At 41.3% G+C, this 17,473-nt stretch overlaps 1 protein-coding gene across 1 annotated transcript in view; it reads right to left on the bottom strand.

The window, feature by feature from the left end:
* Positions 1 to 17,473, bottom strand: part of ANAPC1 (anaphase promoting complex subunit 1) — a 3,613,296-nt gene that overhangs the window by 594,984 nt on the left and 3,000,839 nt on the right. The window contains exon 40 of the mRNA XM_044060160.1: positions 4,453 to 4,465. Within this exon, the coding sequence (XP_043916095.1) occupies positions 4,453 to 4,465 (13 nt within the window). The remainder of the gene's footprint in view (positions 1 to 4,452; positions 4,466 to 17,473) is intronic.

Genomic DNA, 17,473 nt, shown 5'->3' with positions numbered 1-17,473 from the left:
ATATCTTGAGTAATACTCTTGTAAGAAGAGGCAGAGGGGGAAAAGCACAGATTGAGAGGTTTACCCACTGGAAGGATAGGGCATCCACTTTCCAGGCCCTGCTGTGAGATGTCCTGGTGCATAATATGCTGATCTGGTGACTGTAGGGGGAGGCAAAAAGGTCCACCTACAGGACCCCCCATTTCTGGGTTAGCAGGCTGAAAGTGCTGGGGTCTAATTGCCACTCGATTGAGTCTAGGAGATTTCTCTTTAAGTCGTCTGCCAGAGAGTTTTGTTTGCCTGGCAGGAACTTAGCTTGCAAATTAATATGCATGTCCAAGGCCATGTTCCACAGTGTCATGGCTAGCCTACAGAGTGGGTAAGGGTGGGTTCCCCCTTGCTTGTTGATGTATCACATAACTGTGGTGTTGTCTGTTTTTATTAGCAGGAGTCCTGGTGAGAGTAGGGATCTGAAAGCTGTCAGAGCATGATGAACAGCTAGCATCTCTTTTTGGTTGATGTGCAGATGAATTTGACTTGAGCTCCAGTGGCCCTGAATGCACTTGTCGCCCAGATATGCCCCCCCAGGCATAGTCTGATGAGTCTGTGGTTAGCGTCTGGTCGGCGTGGGGTTGTATAAAGGAAAGCCCCTTGTTGTGGTTGCATGCTGCTGCCCACCAAAGAAACTCTGTCTTTAGACAAAGTATGATGGTTTCCAGGTCCTGAGAATGTTGGCACCAAACATTTTTTTTAAGTACCATTGAAGTTTCCTCATATGCAGTCTTGCATATGGAATTAGTAGAATGCAAGAGGCCATGAACCCTAGAGCCTGCATGATTTTCCTTGCTGAAAGCTGGGTTCTGGTGGCCATTTGAGTGAAGTAGCCTGTTAGATAGGCTTGTTTTTCTGGAGTAAGGAATGCCATCTGGGGTGCTGTGTCCACGCTTGCTCCCAGGAATACAGTCTTTTGAATGGGGACTAGATTTGATTTCTTTTAATTGATAGTGTACCCCAGGAAGGTTAGAAGGTTCTTTACAAATGTCAGGTGCTGCAACAGCTTTTCCTGACTGTCTGCATGAATCAGGCAATCGTCCAAGTAAGGGTATATTCGAATCTTTCTCTGTCTGCAATAGGCAATGGCTGGAGCCAGGAATTTTGTGAAGACTCTGGGAGCAGTGGATAAGCCAAAGGGAAGTGCAGAAAACTGATAACGTATAGATCCTTCCCTGAAACGTAGATATTTCCTGCATGATTCACTGCAGATAAGCTTCTTATAGGTCTAGGGTGGCTAACCAGGCCTCATTGGACAGCACTGGAAGAAGTTGCTGAAGGGTGAGCATTTTGAATTTTGGTACCATCAGGAAGGTGTTTAGAATGGAAAGATCTAGGATTGGGTGCCAACTGCCCTCTTTTCTGGGTACAAGGAAAAGTCTGGAATAAAACCCTTGACCTATTTGTTCTGCAGGAACAGGATGAATTGCCCTTATGGAGAGCAGGGGATTGAACTTGGTTTTGTGCCTCTGCCCACTGGTTTGGAGGAAGGTCTGGGAACACTTCTGGGGTTGGCAATGTGTGGAAGTAAAATTTGTACCCATGGGATACAATGTTGAGGACCCATCGGTCTTTGGTGATGTAGGTCCAGTTTTCTGCATGGTGGGAAAGTTTTCCTCCTAGGGGCACGAGCAATTGGGCAGAGGTGAAGAGTGGATTTAAGAAGTCATTGTGAATTCTTTCCATAAGGGGGTGGCTTAGCACTCCCTGTTTTAAAAATGGAGGTACTCCATTGCTTAGATCTCGGCATACCCTGAGACTGTAATCTGGGGGGGTCTGTTTCCCCTGGGACTACTTTGAGATGGCCTTGAGGGGGCTGGAAAGGACCAATGTTTCGAGGGGCAATGCCTACTGAATCTTGGAGGTTGCACCTGCAAAAACTCTTTGACTGTCTGCATAGACTTAGCTTTTTCTTCCATCTTTTTTAGAACCTCTTCTGCTTTGGTGCCAAACAAATTGTCCTTATTCAAAGAAGCGTCTAGTCATTTTGATTTGACATGGTCTGGCAAGGTCTGTTCCTTAAGCCAAGCATGCCTTCTCAGTACAGAACCAGTGACTGCCGCCCTGCAAGATGCTTCTAGGGCGTCAAACCCACATTGCAAGGTATGCTTGCTGACTTGGCTTGCAGAATGCATAAACTTCTGTAATTCTTTTTCTGCACAGTCTGTAAAGGTAGATAATTTCTGTTTAATAAGTTCCATAATATGTTGTTGGTATTTCAGCATGTGAAACCGGCAATTCAATGCCCTAATGGCTAGAGTTGCAGAGGTATATACTTTTTTGTCTAAAGCTTGGGAATCCCTGTCCGAAGTGGTGGGATTCTTAGCTGCAGTTGCTTTTATACCTTTAGGCCCTTGGGAAATGACCTCTGGGTCAGCAGTAGGATTTTTGAAAATAAATTTGTGAGAGTCAGGGACTCTGTAGTACCTGTCTGGTTTCCTTGGAGCAGGGGTAAAGTATCAGGAGTCAGACTGGATTCCATAAAGACATCATCCATAACATCCAGAACAAGAGGGATAGCCAAAGGTCCTTGTTGTGGCAAATCTAAAAATTCTCTGAGTCTCTTTTTGGACTGAGGATAAACCTGGCATTCCCAGAGGAAATGCTCTCAAAGTATGAAGGGTTTCACCAAAAGAAAAATCCTCTGGAGGGGAAGCAAAGGTAATGGATTCCTCTGCATCTGAATCCTCATAAGTAGATAAAGGCATATCTTCATATTCAGAAACGTCAGACTCTTGGTCAGTTAAAGCTGCTGGGGACAGGTCTCTTTTTCTCTTAGCAGGGGAAGGCTGGCTTCACCTAATCGGCATGATCAGGTCTTCTGCCATTTTACACATTTGAGATTGTGGCAAGGAAGCAGGTGCTTGAGACTGGGTCATCATTTTTTTAGGTGTAGCTCGTACTCTTAGCCTTAGAAACTCAATAGTTTTAGACAAAACTGAAGACACAAAAGAAGTCGTCGGTTTGTGTCGAGTATCGATAATGTAAAGAACTTCCTCAGAAGCCGGTACTTGCACAGCAGCTCCGGACCTATCCAAGGTAGAGACATCCGCAGGTTCCATAGTCAAAGAAGAGTCTCTCGGCAAACCAGACTCTGAACGGGTCTCAGTAGGGGCCTGCAAATCCATCGAAGTGGGTATCAGGGGCTGTGAAAATGCCTCACTGAGTACCAGTAAACTGGTGACTAGCTTAATGGAAGCGTCATTAGCAGTTTTGGACCTGTGCAGTCTGCCCCTGTCTTTATCCTTACGTTTTTTCGGAAGATCAGTAGTCGGATGGCTTAGCGAAGCCATTTTGGAATGAGGAGATCTAGAGCGAAAGTATTTAGCGACAATAAGGGCCCGATGACGAATAGTTCAGGCATTGAACAAAGCACAAAACCGACAGTGAGGAATGTCGTGGTCTGGGGCTAAACAGCTGACGCAGTAAGAATGGAAATCTCGGTGTGGTATTTGCTTTCCACAGGCGAGACAATTGTTAACTTTTTCTGACATAGGTTAGAGCAAGAAAAAAGGATCCCCAACTGGGTACTTAGCTTTAGAAGACTTCAGGATGATTCAATTCAGAAATAAAAACTCAACTAGTGGCCAACCGCCACTCGTGCAAACTACTTCTGCTACGGGCTCCTCAGCAAGAAAGACTGATGTAATGGCATCGGCTGCCTGTTTTTATACCCCTGACGACCTGACGTCAGTCCTGGAGTGACAGCAACTGACACAGAAATACTAAGTCTCTGGTATTCAGGCCGATTGAGTGCTACCTGCAGGCAAATAACCCAAGTGTGTTGAGTGCAACAGTGAAACACGAAGAACATCAGCTAAAGTTAACTTTGTACCTAACACCACTCTAAGTAATCGGCTGCAATAACACCTTTATCTTTAACCTGACCAGTGGACACACTGTTATATGAAAAGCACAGTCCAGGTCGGAACTGTCTGCAAACACAAACAGCTAAAGTTAACTTTGTGTATGTGCCTATCTGTTTGAGCTAATATTCATTATCCCCTGGAGAGCACTCTGCTTTGGCTTGTAAGCAGCCCCCCCACACACACACACACTCATCTTCCATGTCTCTTTTATTCCCTTCTGTTAGCAAATAGTATCCATAACTGATCAAATAATGTGTGTGTTTAATTTAATTGAGAGCACAGTAGCCTACAGATACAAGGTTATGCCATTTTTCCACCTGATAAATTAAGAAATGACTTACAGCTTCACAGCAGTTCTTGGACAATTTTGATTATTTTTCTTAAACACAAACTTGTCTTTGCCTAGATATTGGCTCATTAACAGCAGTACAAAAGAACTCCCAGCCCACAATCTTGTTCTCCCTCCCCTTCCCTGTTTATTACCTTAAGCCAATCCCAAAGTTAATAAATATTACCTGTGGCAGGCACCATTTTAGATTTCACACAGCTGGACTGGGTCTGAAGCACTAATAGCTCCCCTCCAATCAATATCTTAGAAAACCTTTATTACCTGATTTGGCTTACTAAGTCTCTTACTACCCATTAAAGAGTACCTCAGTGGAAAACTGCTCAAGAAAGCTTAATGCTTTACGTGTGAGCTCTTGAATGCTAAGTGTCTTACTAGGACATAAAAGTTAAATTTACTCTCACAGCCATAAAACTATAAAACGTAACAAACGCAACTCTTTAGACAAATTGTTATAAAAAGGAGGAGAGGAACCTAATAGAAAGTAAGAAAAAACCTACTTTTAGCTTCAGTGCACTCATGCAGTATACACAGACTCTTACTACCTTGTGGTCTGGCTTGGCCCTGCTCCGCTCACCCTCGCTGCACTTGGGTTGCCCCGCACCCCACTCTGTCCCCAAATCTCACCCGCCCCCAGTGGTGCTAAATATATAGTGCTACAACCACACCCCATCTTTCTTCAACCATTCAGCTATATCCAAGTCATCAATAGGCTCTCCAGTACTTAACCCTTCTATCCTATCTTAAAAAGTTTAAACTGGGGACAAATCAACCTCAATAATCCCAATGTTACTTGCAATGAAACCACTTAAAATACTACCACTACACTCTCTGCTACCCTTGCTTGTCCCACATCTTCTTACTGCCTATGAATATAATATATACCCATGTTTCCACTACCCAAAAGGCCAAACATCCACTTTTATAGCTCCACACAAGCTTGTACACTTAATACATCCCCTCCCATCTATCTCCTTACTTACTAGGTATCAGCAACCCATTAGAACAAGATATGCCAAACCTAAAACCAAAAGATACCAAAGTCTATTAATTAAAATCTGGAAGCTCACAATCAGATTACAATGCAACTTGACGATGGATGGAGATATCCATCCAAATCCTGGCCCATCCTCATCCACTGGCTCTAGGTCCTTTATTAACTGTCCCACTACTACACAAATCTTGGTCAAACCCCCAAACTCACTCTTGATCAGTCACCTAAATATCAGAAGTGTAAACAATAAGATTCAACACCTACATGCCCTCTTAGATGCTCTTTCCTCAGACATACTATGACTTACTGAAACCTGGCTAAAACCTTCTACTTCAGATAAAGAAGTTATACCACCAGGCTATAAGATCCTAAGGCTTGATCGAAACAATAGAAAGGGAGGTGGGTAGCTGTTTTGTACAAATCCATGCTTGAAGTGTCCAATAATGCCCTACAAACATCCCTGATTGGCAATACTGAAATTATCACTAAGCTCCACATTAATAAGAACAAATGTATAAATCTCGTCTGTGTGTATATTCCCCCAGGCAATAACATAAATACCCTTGAAGATATCCTACATTAGTTATCCAGCAATTACCCCCAAGAAACTATTGTACTTGGGGACTTCAACATAGACTGGAACATGTGTTCCTCAGAACCCCCCACTCACCACATAAACCTTTATGGATTTTCACAGGTCATATCCTCCCCCACTAGGATCAGTAAACCCAACAATAAAGCAAGTATTCTGGATTGGATTTTTGTTAATACCCATCCTCTCAATACAAGAGTGGGACCCTGCCTGATGATGTAAGTGATCACCTCCTCACCTACTTAATCAGGCAAAAAGCTGATATCCACAACCAGTCCATGTTTAAAACAATAAAGAACAATAAGAATTTCAACTGCACAAATTTCCAAAATGAACTCAAATCTTCTAATTGGTCAGTTCTGAAACAATTACCACTTGAAGAAGCAGTAAATTACTTTAATACCAAATTCCTATCCATCCTTGACACCCATGCACCAGCAGAGACTATTAGAACCAAAACAAAAGTTGCTCCTTGGCTCTCAAAAGAAACCAGACATAAAATGCTACTTAGAAATAGGGCTTGGGCCACTTCGAGGACCACAAAAAAACCCGCAGATCAACTTAGATACAGACAGCTAAGAAATTAAACAAAATATCCACCACATTAGACAAGAAAAACTATTACTGTCATCTACAAGAAAAACACCAAAACAAGCCACAAAAGTTTTGGGTAGGTATAAACAAACTCCTTAGTCCAGGACAGTCCCCCACTCCTACCCCCTTGGATGCTAACCAAAACCCCCCAGCAGAAATTGCCAATACCTTTAACAGCTTCTTTACAACAACCATCCAGAACCTAGCTAATCAATTATCCCCTGGATGCCCATATTTTCCAGCCACTACACTCTGCTCCCTACTCCCCTTTAACTTCAAGCCAGTTTGCACATCTTTGGTCCGAAAATTACTTAAAAAACAAAATCCTACCACCCTGTCGGCTGACCTCCTCCCTGCAGAATATCTACAAAAAGCTGCAGATGCCATAGCATACCCCATTACTATCCTGATCAAGAGAACTATAACTGAAGCGCCCATTCCCTCCATCTGGAAGATATCCCATGTCATCTCACTCCATAAAGGGGACAGCTCTACTGAACTTTCAAACTATAGACCCATAGCTATTCTGTCACCCTTGGCTAAAATTATGGAAAAATGCATCCACAATCAACTCCTGAACTATCTTATCCATAATAATCTTCTAGCCAACACCCAACATGGCTTTAGACCATTCCATAGTACAACCTCAGCCTTCCTCTCCTTCTCTAACGTCATTAACCAACACCAAAACAATAATAAACTTTTCTCTGCTATCTTTCTCGATATTTCAAAAGCCTTTGATATGGTAAACCACCAAATACTCATACATACTTTGAAATCCATCTCCCTAGAGGACCAGGCCATCCAATGGTTTCAATCATACCTCAGTGGTAGACAACAGGCTGTCCTATGGCAGACCAAACTATCCACCCTTTTACCCATCACCCTCAAAGTACCCCAAGGCTCCATACTAGGTCCACTATTATTTTCCATTTTCATCAATGATTTGTATAAGGTCATCCCAAATGCAACATGCACTCACTATGCGGATGACTCCACTTTAGTATGCTCCAACACTTCACCTACAGAGTTGCAGATTCTATTCCAAAATACTTTTATCACAGTTGAAAATTGGCTCCGTAACCGTTGTCTCATGTTAAATCCTAATAAAACCAAACTGCTGCTTTTCTCCCCCACTAACAGGTCTGCCCCTAGAACCTTTACTTTAAAATCCAACAACGGCACCATTATTTCCCCAGATTCCTCAACCAAACTGTTAGGCATTATAATAGATAACCTTAAGTTTGATCTGCATATCAATAAAACTATTAAAACAGTTAATAAAAAACTTGGTTCACTACATGGGATCAAGCCCTTCCTAACGCCATTAGCCAGAACTGTAATTGCTCATACACATCTACTCTCAACCTTCCTCTATGCTTCCCCTCTATTTACAAACCTCAGCAAAACTGACCTTAATAAACTTTCTAGCAGCTACAATCACATTGCTAGATTTGCTACTGATGCAGCCTACAGAACTCATCACTGTCATAACCTAAATCTACTAGGATGGCTTGAACTGCCTTAACCTACTTCAGGTTAATCAACTAATAGTTGCACACAAGATCCTGTACCAACCAGATAATACACCCATACTTAAAAACCTCATCACCCCCTACAGTAACCTCAGCACACATTCATTCATCCGAAAGACTACTAGTTCAAACTCTCAAATCCAACAACACAACCAGTAAATCTCTACTTGCTAACTCTGTTGGCAAAACTTGGAATTCTCTTCCTGCTAATCTTACATCTGAACTCTCTCTACCTCAATTCAAGAAAAGTCTGATTCAGTACTTTAAAAAACGATGGCTATGTCCTTATCCTAATCCAGACTAACTCTAACCATCACTAGTGTGCAGATGGAGGACTTCTGCCTACACTTTAGTGTTTCTTAACTTATAAATCCTATGATATCCTTGGCTCTACTACCAGGTTAGGCATTCAATACCCTATCATTCTTAAAAACACTGTCTAGAATTTTCCATCTGAGTAAAAATTTAATAATTTGTGCATCTGTTTTTGTGTTTGTTTACATCTGTGTAAACATCCTTTTATTTGTGTTTTATTTTGTGTTTTAAATTGTAAAAATATAACAGTTTGTTGAATGTCTTTTTGGAGCTTTTCTCCCCGGGCCTCCACTGAAAATGGACAAGTATCCAGTCGGACTATCCTGGCAAACAAATGTAAAATAAAATAAATAAAATAATAAATAAATGTAATCTTCTAGTTGGGGGGGGGTGTACGTTAGTCAAATAGCTTGATCCTGTAACTTGGTTACAGGAGACAAGAGCCTGAATCCTCTACACCAACTACTAGACTGCTGACAGAATTGTGAGTTTGAGTACATATTCATGGAATTATGAGTTTCAGTGCATTTTCATGGAATTGTGAGGTTTCAAGGGAAGATAAATTTGCTGTTGCTTATGCGAAGCCTGTTTTCAAATTGTAACTAACTGTTTTGTTTAGCAAAATGGCAGTCACTATTTGTGCTGTAGAATTTGAAAGCAGTGTTAGTAGCATAATTACTTGCTGTTGGTTTGCCAGTCATTCCCTATTACATTACCTGCTTACCATTTTTTTTATGTAACCCAATACAGGCAATTAATTATTCAAGGGCAGCAGGCACTGAATTTGTAGATGAAACACTGAAATGTAAAGTTGGTAGCTAGTAGCAACCTCTTTACTAGTTACAGATCTCTTTAATGTGGAATTATTTGGATGACTTACTTCTGCAGAGATTGTACTTATTGACTGATATTGGTGGGCTGTAATGACAGAGGTTTGAGTGGTCTTTTATGGTTAAAATTTTCTGAAACTGGTAGTTTTGTCATTACTGGTTCATACATTTGTTTCACTGCTTATTGGAAGAATGTTCAAAACTACAAATTTAAAACACATCACACCTACTGAATTCAATCTTTACCTCTGTTCTGATCTTGGTCTCCTTTTTGTTATTCTGTTCTGTTCTTTGTACTTATTAGGGTTGAGAGGGTGGCCTAATAATGGTGGTGTTTGCTTTATAACACAAACAGGGTGGTTTGTTGTCTCAAAGATAATAATTTTGGCTAGGCTTAAATGGGCAGCGCAGGGCAGTTAGCCTAGTACTAATCTATGAACCTATGAACCTATTGCTGTACTTGAAAAAAATAGCATAGAGCTGAATATCTATTACTGTTTGTGACCTTTGGAGCTTATAGTGAAATCTTTTGTCTAGAGAGAGGCCTAGATGTTTCTTTGTATGGGGGAATTCAATATGGTCTGATCTAGCTGGGGACATTACTGCAAGGCTGTTTTTTTATTGGATAATTTGGTTGGTTTCTATTTCTCTGCCTTAAATAGCCGATGTTTAAACCAGTTTGTACTTGTTTGCTCAAAGCTGCTGTGAGATAGGCCTTCCGCCACTGCTCTGTTGTGAGATTGGAAAAGAAAAGATAAATGCTTATTTTCAGCTGTTTTCTGCACTGAACTTGCTACGTATCTGTTTAAACTGTGCAACTGTTTTTTAGATTTAGTGAATTCAATCCTTATATCCCACCCTTCCGCTGAACTGCTGTTGTGGTACTAAAACGTGGTGGCTTTGAGTTGTCTGTCTCTAGTATAAATTTCATATTGGACACTCCACCAGTCCCATTACATCAGCTCATTCTACTGTGTACAGTGAGTTAAGCTGTGAAGGCCTACCCCTTTAGCTTCTCAACTTTGAACTATCTCCTGTCTCCTCACTTTATACTAAAAAAAAAACTGTGCCTCTTCCTACTTCATTTTGCTGCTTGTGCTTAGGAGTTCAATTGCATTTAGGTTGCCGTATTGTCGATAGCCTTATTAAACTGATGACAGTATTCTATTGAATTGCTGCTTTATTTGAGCTGCCTTTTACTTGTGATTGTGAGCTGTTTTAAAGCAATTTACTGATTAACTATACTTCATTGCTATCTACTGCAATTCATTACTGATTAACTGCCTTTCGTTACTGTTCACTGTATTTTTTCATACTGTGAGTTCTGTTCTTTTGTCTGTAAGTGGTTAATCTGTGCTTCTTTGTGAGTTTTTTACTGTGTTCTTAACCTTAAATTGAGTAGCACAGACTAGATACAGGTTTGCTTCAGCTACACAGTTTTTAACCCTTTTTAAGGTATTCCAGCTACAAATTTTCACTTAGTAGCACTTGTGTGATCACCTAGTAGTACTACTCTTAGACCTTCCACCCTTTACCCTCTTAGCTCTCCCTGGCCTCTCTCTCTCAGATTCTGACAAATATGTATGGACAATTCCCTATGTTTTCTCCTACCAGTCTGGCTGATATGGGCATCCAGAGACAGTGTAGCAAATGCCTCATGTACACGGACAACTCTCTACTACTACCACCTAGGAGCACAATTTGTGAGAGATGCAATTACATCAGGCACCTAGTGTCAATGCTCTCTCCCCCACAAACCAGTATATCTGACACTGAAAAGGTTGTCAACGCAAACACCACAGCTCTAACACCACCCACACCTACACACTCCCACATATACAGAGGTCCTCAACAAAAACATACCCAAACAAAAGAGACCTCTGTGGCAAAACCACATGCAAACTCCATCGCCCACCACACCACAGTCAGTCCACATACTTGTGTCTCACAGCCACTAAGGCCTAAACATAAATCCAACATATTAGTCATAGGACTCACCAATCTGGATAAGGAGAAATTCACGGTTAGTTGTTTGCCAGGTGCCAGAATTTGCCATATCATCCATGCACTCAAGTCTCTCAACAGGTACTGCTGACTCTTTCATAGTCCATGTTGGCGTGAATGACTTGAGATGTACCTCCCTAGACTATATGAAGAGAGACATGATTGGGCTTGCTGAACATGTGCCCCATTCAGGTATGTTCCTAGCCTTAAGCAGCATTCTACCATCACCCAGAATGTTGCCTCAATACTAACAGAAAATGATTGACTTTAACAATTGGCTTAGTTTCTGGTGTCATTCCAAGGGGATCCAGTACCTGACATCCTGGAATGACATGACTGACAAACCATAATCCTTTGCCAGAGATGGCCTGCATCTGTCTCCCTTGGGCTTCAGGCTCCTGGCAAAGGCTCTTGCCTAAGGCCCTTGCCTCCCCCCATAGTGCCTTTTTTTAGGCAATAGGTCAAAACTACCAACATGAAAATTTCATCAAAATGTAAATTAAAGGTCATGCTGCTAAACACTTGGAGTCTAAACATGAAACTGCACTCATTGCAAGCATTCTTAAACCTAGAAGATGCTGACATTTGTGCAGTCACGGAAACCTGCTTCAAAGCTGTGGAGAGCATCCCAGCCATACCAGGTTACTCATACCATCATACATTCAGACCCCAAACCGTGGGCAGCAAAGCAAAAGGAGGTGGAGTTGCAATATATATAAAAGCCATACACACCTCCAGGCTGGTCAAACAGTAAGATGCACAAGAAACACTCCAGGTGCAGTTAACTGACAAGACCCCTAGTCAAATCATACCTAGCTACAGGCCTCCAACTTTGATTCAAGATGCTCACTCCACCTATCTGGACCTCTTCAAATTGATCAAGTTTCAACCTACCCTGACCCTGGGCAACTTTAACTATCCAACAATAGATTGAAAGAAATACTCATGCCAAAACACAAATGCCCAGAGATTCCTTGATTTCGTCAATGCAAATGTCTTAGATCAGTTGGTCGATGCTCCCACAAGAGGTGAAACCTTCTAGGACTTGCTATTAACCAACATGAATAACCACTGCAGCATCCCTACAGTGTCATCATCCCTGGTAAGATCTGACCACAAAGCGATCAATTTCATAGTCGCCATCTCCCCCGACCACCTTAGCTAGGGTTAAACAAAAAAAACTTTGCCAAAGCTCATTACAACCTCCTGATGGAAGGTATAAACAGCTTCACAACAACTCCCTCTCCACAGGAACTGGTACATATGTCCAAACCTACAACAAAGTACTATAAGAGCATTTATATAGCTGCATGGAATCAGGAATACCAGACAAAACTAAGTCCTCCTCCTCAAGGAAGATAAACTCTATAATAAAATGAAAAAATTGCTGTCCAGGACCAAGAAGGAGCAGGTGCCTAACTGGAAGCAATATTTCCTTAGCCTGAACAAGCAAATAACAGCACTAGCAAAATCCTCCAAAGCAAACTTCGTGTACAAACTGGCCACATCTAATAAAGACAATCATAAGGCCTTCTTCAAATATGTTTACAATCTCAAAGGAAGCACCCAGATCTGCTCAGAACTGGTGGTCAAGGACACCATATACACAAACGCTGTAGATATAGCCAACCTGCTGGCAGACAGGATCAGTGAAAACTTCACCCCTCTGTCCCCCCATCAGTAAAACAAGACATCCCCAGTACCTGCCCCCTTCCCCTTATCTCTAGGTAGGTAGGTTAGTTCAGGTAGGTATAGGGGCTAACTGCCTGCCAAGCAGCCATTTTAAAGCCCAGTTATCCCTTGTGAGACTCAAACCCTGCACCTTGTGTTTGTAAGACAAACACCTTAGCCATTAAGCCACCCTCCCAACCCCCAGGGAGCAAGTCATCACTGCCCTCTCAAAGGCAAAAAATACAGCCTCTATGGGACCCCATAACATCCCAGGCTGCATCCTACATGAACCCAGGCAGGAACGTGCAAGCACCATTAGGCACCCTATTTAACCAAAGCCTGAGGACCAGCTTTAACACAAGCTAGTGGAGGACAGCCACTGTCATCCTTTTGCACAAAAGTGGAGCATCTACTGATCCAGGAAATTATAGACCCATCAGCCTAACTAGCCTGATCTGCAAGGCCTTGGAATGGATCATCATGGACCTCATTAACAAGAACACTGGCAACCTCCAGACACTTGATCCCAGACAGTTTGGTTTTGTCAAGGGGAGGTCATGCCTGTTAAATTTGGTCGACTTGGAGACAGTCACCAAGGCCATGGATGAGGGGAAGATGATACACACTGCCTATCCTGACCTGGTCAAAGCCTTCGATACTACTCCCCACTGAGGTATATATAATAGATAAACTCTCTCAACTAGGCATCAATCCATATGTTACCAGATGGGTAGCAATCTGGCTCACTGATAGAACCCACCTAGTCAAAATAGGGGAAGACACCTCAAGCAGTAGACCCATAACAAGCGGTGAACCCCAGGGATCGGTCTTGGGGCCTCTCTTGTTTAGGATATACTTTTCTGAGGTGCAGGCAAAAACCAGATGGCTATGGCTGACCAAGTTTGCAGATGACTACAAGCTGTATGCTGTCATCAATTCCCATAGTGATGTGGACGTCCTCTAAGAGGGTCTCACCCAAACAAATGACTGGTGCCAGAAACATGGAATCAAACTGAATGCCAAAATATGCATCATCATTCCCTTTGGGGAGAGTGATGTCCCCACAAATTATCACATTGATAATAAGGTCCTAAGCATGTAATCAGTCATGAAGCACTTGGGCACCCAGATTCATAGCAAACTGACTTTTAACCACTATATTGTCTCCACTGTATGGAAAGCTTTCTACATGGCCCACCTCATTAGTAAGGGTATCTCATCCAGGGACAAGGTGGTCATAATATCCCTGTAGTATTCACTTATAAGACCCATTATTGAGTACAATGCCCTTTTCGGCATGTACCTCACAAAGCACATGCAGCAGCTGGACAGACCACAGAGGTTCCTCACCAGGAGAATCCAGGGCCTCAAAGATCTACCCTACACAGACAGGCTGAAGGCCCTGTCCCTCTATTCAGTCTCCTACAGACTCCTCGGAGGTGACCTCTGTCTGGCATACAAAGCAATCTCAGACCACTCCTTGACGGGACTGCTCCGTATCCGCAAGTCAAGGTTCACTCGAGTAACCCATACGTGCGACCTCAAATTGGTCTGTGACATCAGTAGTAATTGTTGGCTTGACAGATTTGTCTCCCATTGACTCCTCCTTTTGTGGAAAAGACTCCCTCTCCATGTCAAGCAGAGTAACTCATTAACCCTTTTTATTAAGTGCAACCTGGATAACTGGATGGGGAACACGACTGGGATTCCACTTATGTCCCTGCTGGACAGTGGCATACGGTGCTAACTTGTTGGGACATGGGCTAAATTCTTGACTAGGCATGGAAGGGGCTTCAGGGCCAATAGCCTAGTAACTTCCTATGAACAAGTGGTGCTGTGTTATACAAGGAATATAATTTAACACAATCAGGAAAATGAATCAAAGAATGCATGCATGTATGCATGGCCCAAAAATTTGTGTAATGAGCCTACAGTTTGAAAACAGCCCTAAGATAAACTTAATCCTCCACTGGCAAGATGCATTTTCTTTGAATGTGGGTACTGACACCAATTCAATGAATGTGAACTTCAATGGTAGAGACGTTCACTGTTCATGTCAAGTCTTTTTTCATTGTGAGACTGTATTGTTTAGCAAATAGTTATCAGTGTTTTGTGTTATTTTATTTCAATAGCTGTAATCACTATAGAAGTAAATAAGAAAACAGTATGCATACTGGCAGGGTTGAACTGTGTTTATAGTAACTGGGGAGAAATAGCCAAGTAATGGAACACTAGAATGGCTGACAGGGGGCTGCTGTGTGTGTGTGTGTGGGGGGGGGGGGGGATGCAGGACATTATATATTTTTTTACTTCTTAGCCTAATTAACCTCTTATACCAGCAATTACTCATTGTATAGCTGCAAGGTATGAACCTAAACGTAGAGAATCTAAAATGTCCTTCACCTCAAAACCTTGTCTTAATCTTCCTACCATTAATTTCCTAAGTTACTTCATTATTATTTATTTTTGTCTGCACTGTATGCAGAATGTCATAAAGGGTGCATCTCTTGTGATTTACAGACGATTTCACAAATTGAAAAAAATCATGCAACTATTATTCACTTTGTAAACTAGTTAATTACATTGTGTGTGTAAAATTAAAGAGGGAAAGAAGACAGGGCATTGGCACACCCCTTCAAAAAGAGCACAAAGGAACAATTATATTAACTTAAGGATAATGCAGGTAAATTTTAAGATTACTATCCACTATTGTAGATCATTATGTGTATTGTTCCTATTGACTCACTGTATCTAGATAGCACATGCATATAAGTACTGAGCACGTGTGAGAACAGTGCCACTTTGTATAGTCAGCCAGAGTGAGTACAGGCATGAATGGAGATGCACATGCGAGTGTGTTTGAAGTAATGTGTGAATCAGTGAACTTGAATACACAAGTTCCAATTACAGTTCCTGACATTTACGTATAGTAAATATCATGAAGCCATTCACCGCTTCATCGTCTCTTTTGAAAGCATGAGACAAGTGACATGGTGTCAAAAGTGGCATGCGTAAAGAGACATGGTGCCAGAATGGGATCTGAAGTTGAAGCAACACACAAGCGATGAGACACACAGTTAGAAATGATGGGTGAACTCACAAACAACTCAGTGGTTATTCAAAGTTACTTTCATTTTTTAATTTAAATTTTAATTTAATTCATTTAAATGAATTTTAGTCACCATGCATCTGTCAAAGCATTCAAAATGTTTGAAATAATTACCGAGATAAACGAAATGCCCAAAATTGCGACACACTGATAAAAGTATTCAAGATAAATATGAAAGTGCTAGAAATAAATTTTGAAGTGTTAAGATGTATGAAAAGGCTAAAACAACTGCATTTTTCCCAGTGTACTACTCTTTTGCATTAACTAAACTATTCAAAGTGTCCGAAGTTTTTGGAATTTTTGCAGTGTTAAAATGAAGCCTTTTCAAAGAAATTGTTGCGCATTTGAGCATAATTACAACTACCTAGTTTATGCTTATGTTTAAATGTATTTTGTTGATATGGCAGAGGGATTTCGCAGACCTGAACTGCTAGTGTTTGATAATAATATTGCTGAGAATTGGAGAGTGTTTGAACAAGAATATGATGTTTTCATACAGGCTGCTTTTTTGATAAAGATACACGTACAAAGGCCTTCATACTTCTTAATTTAGCAGCCTCAGAAGCCATTGAGAGGGAATGCTCATTTGTGTATGCACCTGCCATATTGTGATACAGGCTGAAACTTGGGAAGACCCTGAGTGCTTAAAACGTAAATTTCGAGAAATGTATAACCCTGACATGAATATTACAATGGAAAGGCACATATTTTACACAAGAAATCAAAACCCCGGTGAAACTATAGTAGCATACATTACTGGCTTAAGAAATAAAGCAAAAATGTTCAGATTTGGTGATTTGCGAGATGAGTTGATAAAGGACAGACGTGTGTTGTGTTAATAATGACGCAGTGAGAAAGATTTTGCTTTTAGATAGTGAGTTAATGTTGAGCAAAGGCATAGAGATTTGTCAAATGTACGAGCTCACAGAAAAGCACACGAATATGCTTACAAATGAAAATAACATGCATGCAGTGTCTGCTAGTATGAATGTTGATAGTGTGAGACCCAAAGCTAAGATACAAAAGTAATATAAACCAAAAGTTGTGCCACAACCTAACCCTAACCATAAACCAAATGGGGCAGCTACAAGTAATCTTATTGTTAACTGTCGTTAAGTGTGGAGGCAACCATGAACCTAAACGAGTAAAGTGCTTAGCTTTTGGTCAGCAATGTCATAATTTCAAAAGGCTTTGTAAGTCTAAAGTACCACAATCTTTTAATAAAAGACAGCATCCAAAGAAGCAAGTAAATCAATTAGGAAGCCACGAGCCTACTTTTTCTGTTGATTGCGTATCTGTGCTTGATGAATCGATTAATATAGTAAACTATCAGCTAACTGGTAATCTAGCAGCAAAGGGCGAAATTGTTTGTACCGGTCGGATTAATGGAAAACTTGTAGAGCCTAAAGTAGATACTGGCTCCAAGTGCAATGTTATATCAGTACAAACATTTGCCAAAGTGAAAGCTGGTGAAAAAATTGATTAAGCAAAGCGTGCAAAACTTGTTGCTTAAGGTGGTAAAGAGATTCAAACTGCTGGTGCAGTAGTTCTCGCATGCCACTCTGCTGGGAACAGCTATGACTT

This window comes from Protopterus annectens, chromosome 1.part2 (genome assembly GCF_019279795.1).
Source record: "Protopterus annectens isolate FY-2018-M chromosome 1.part2, PAN1.0, whole genome shotgun sequence".
Lineage (NCBI taxonomy): Eukaryota > Metazoa > Chordata > Ceratodontiformes > Protopteridae > Protopterus > Protopterus annectens.
Note: the sequence above shows the minus strand (reverse complement) of the source record. Positions and strands in the feature narration are given on the sequence as shown.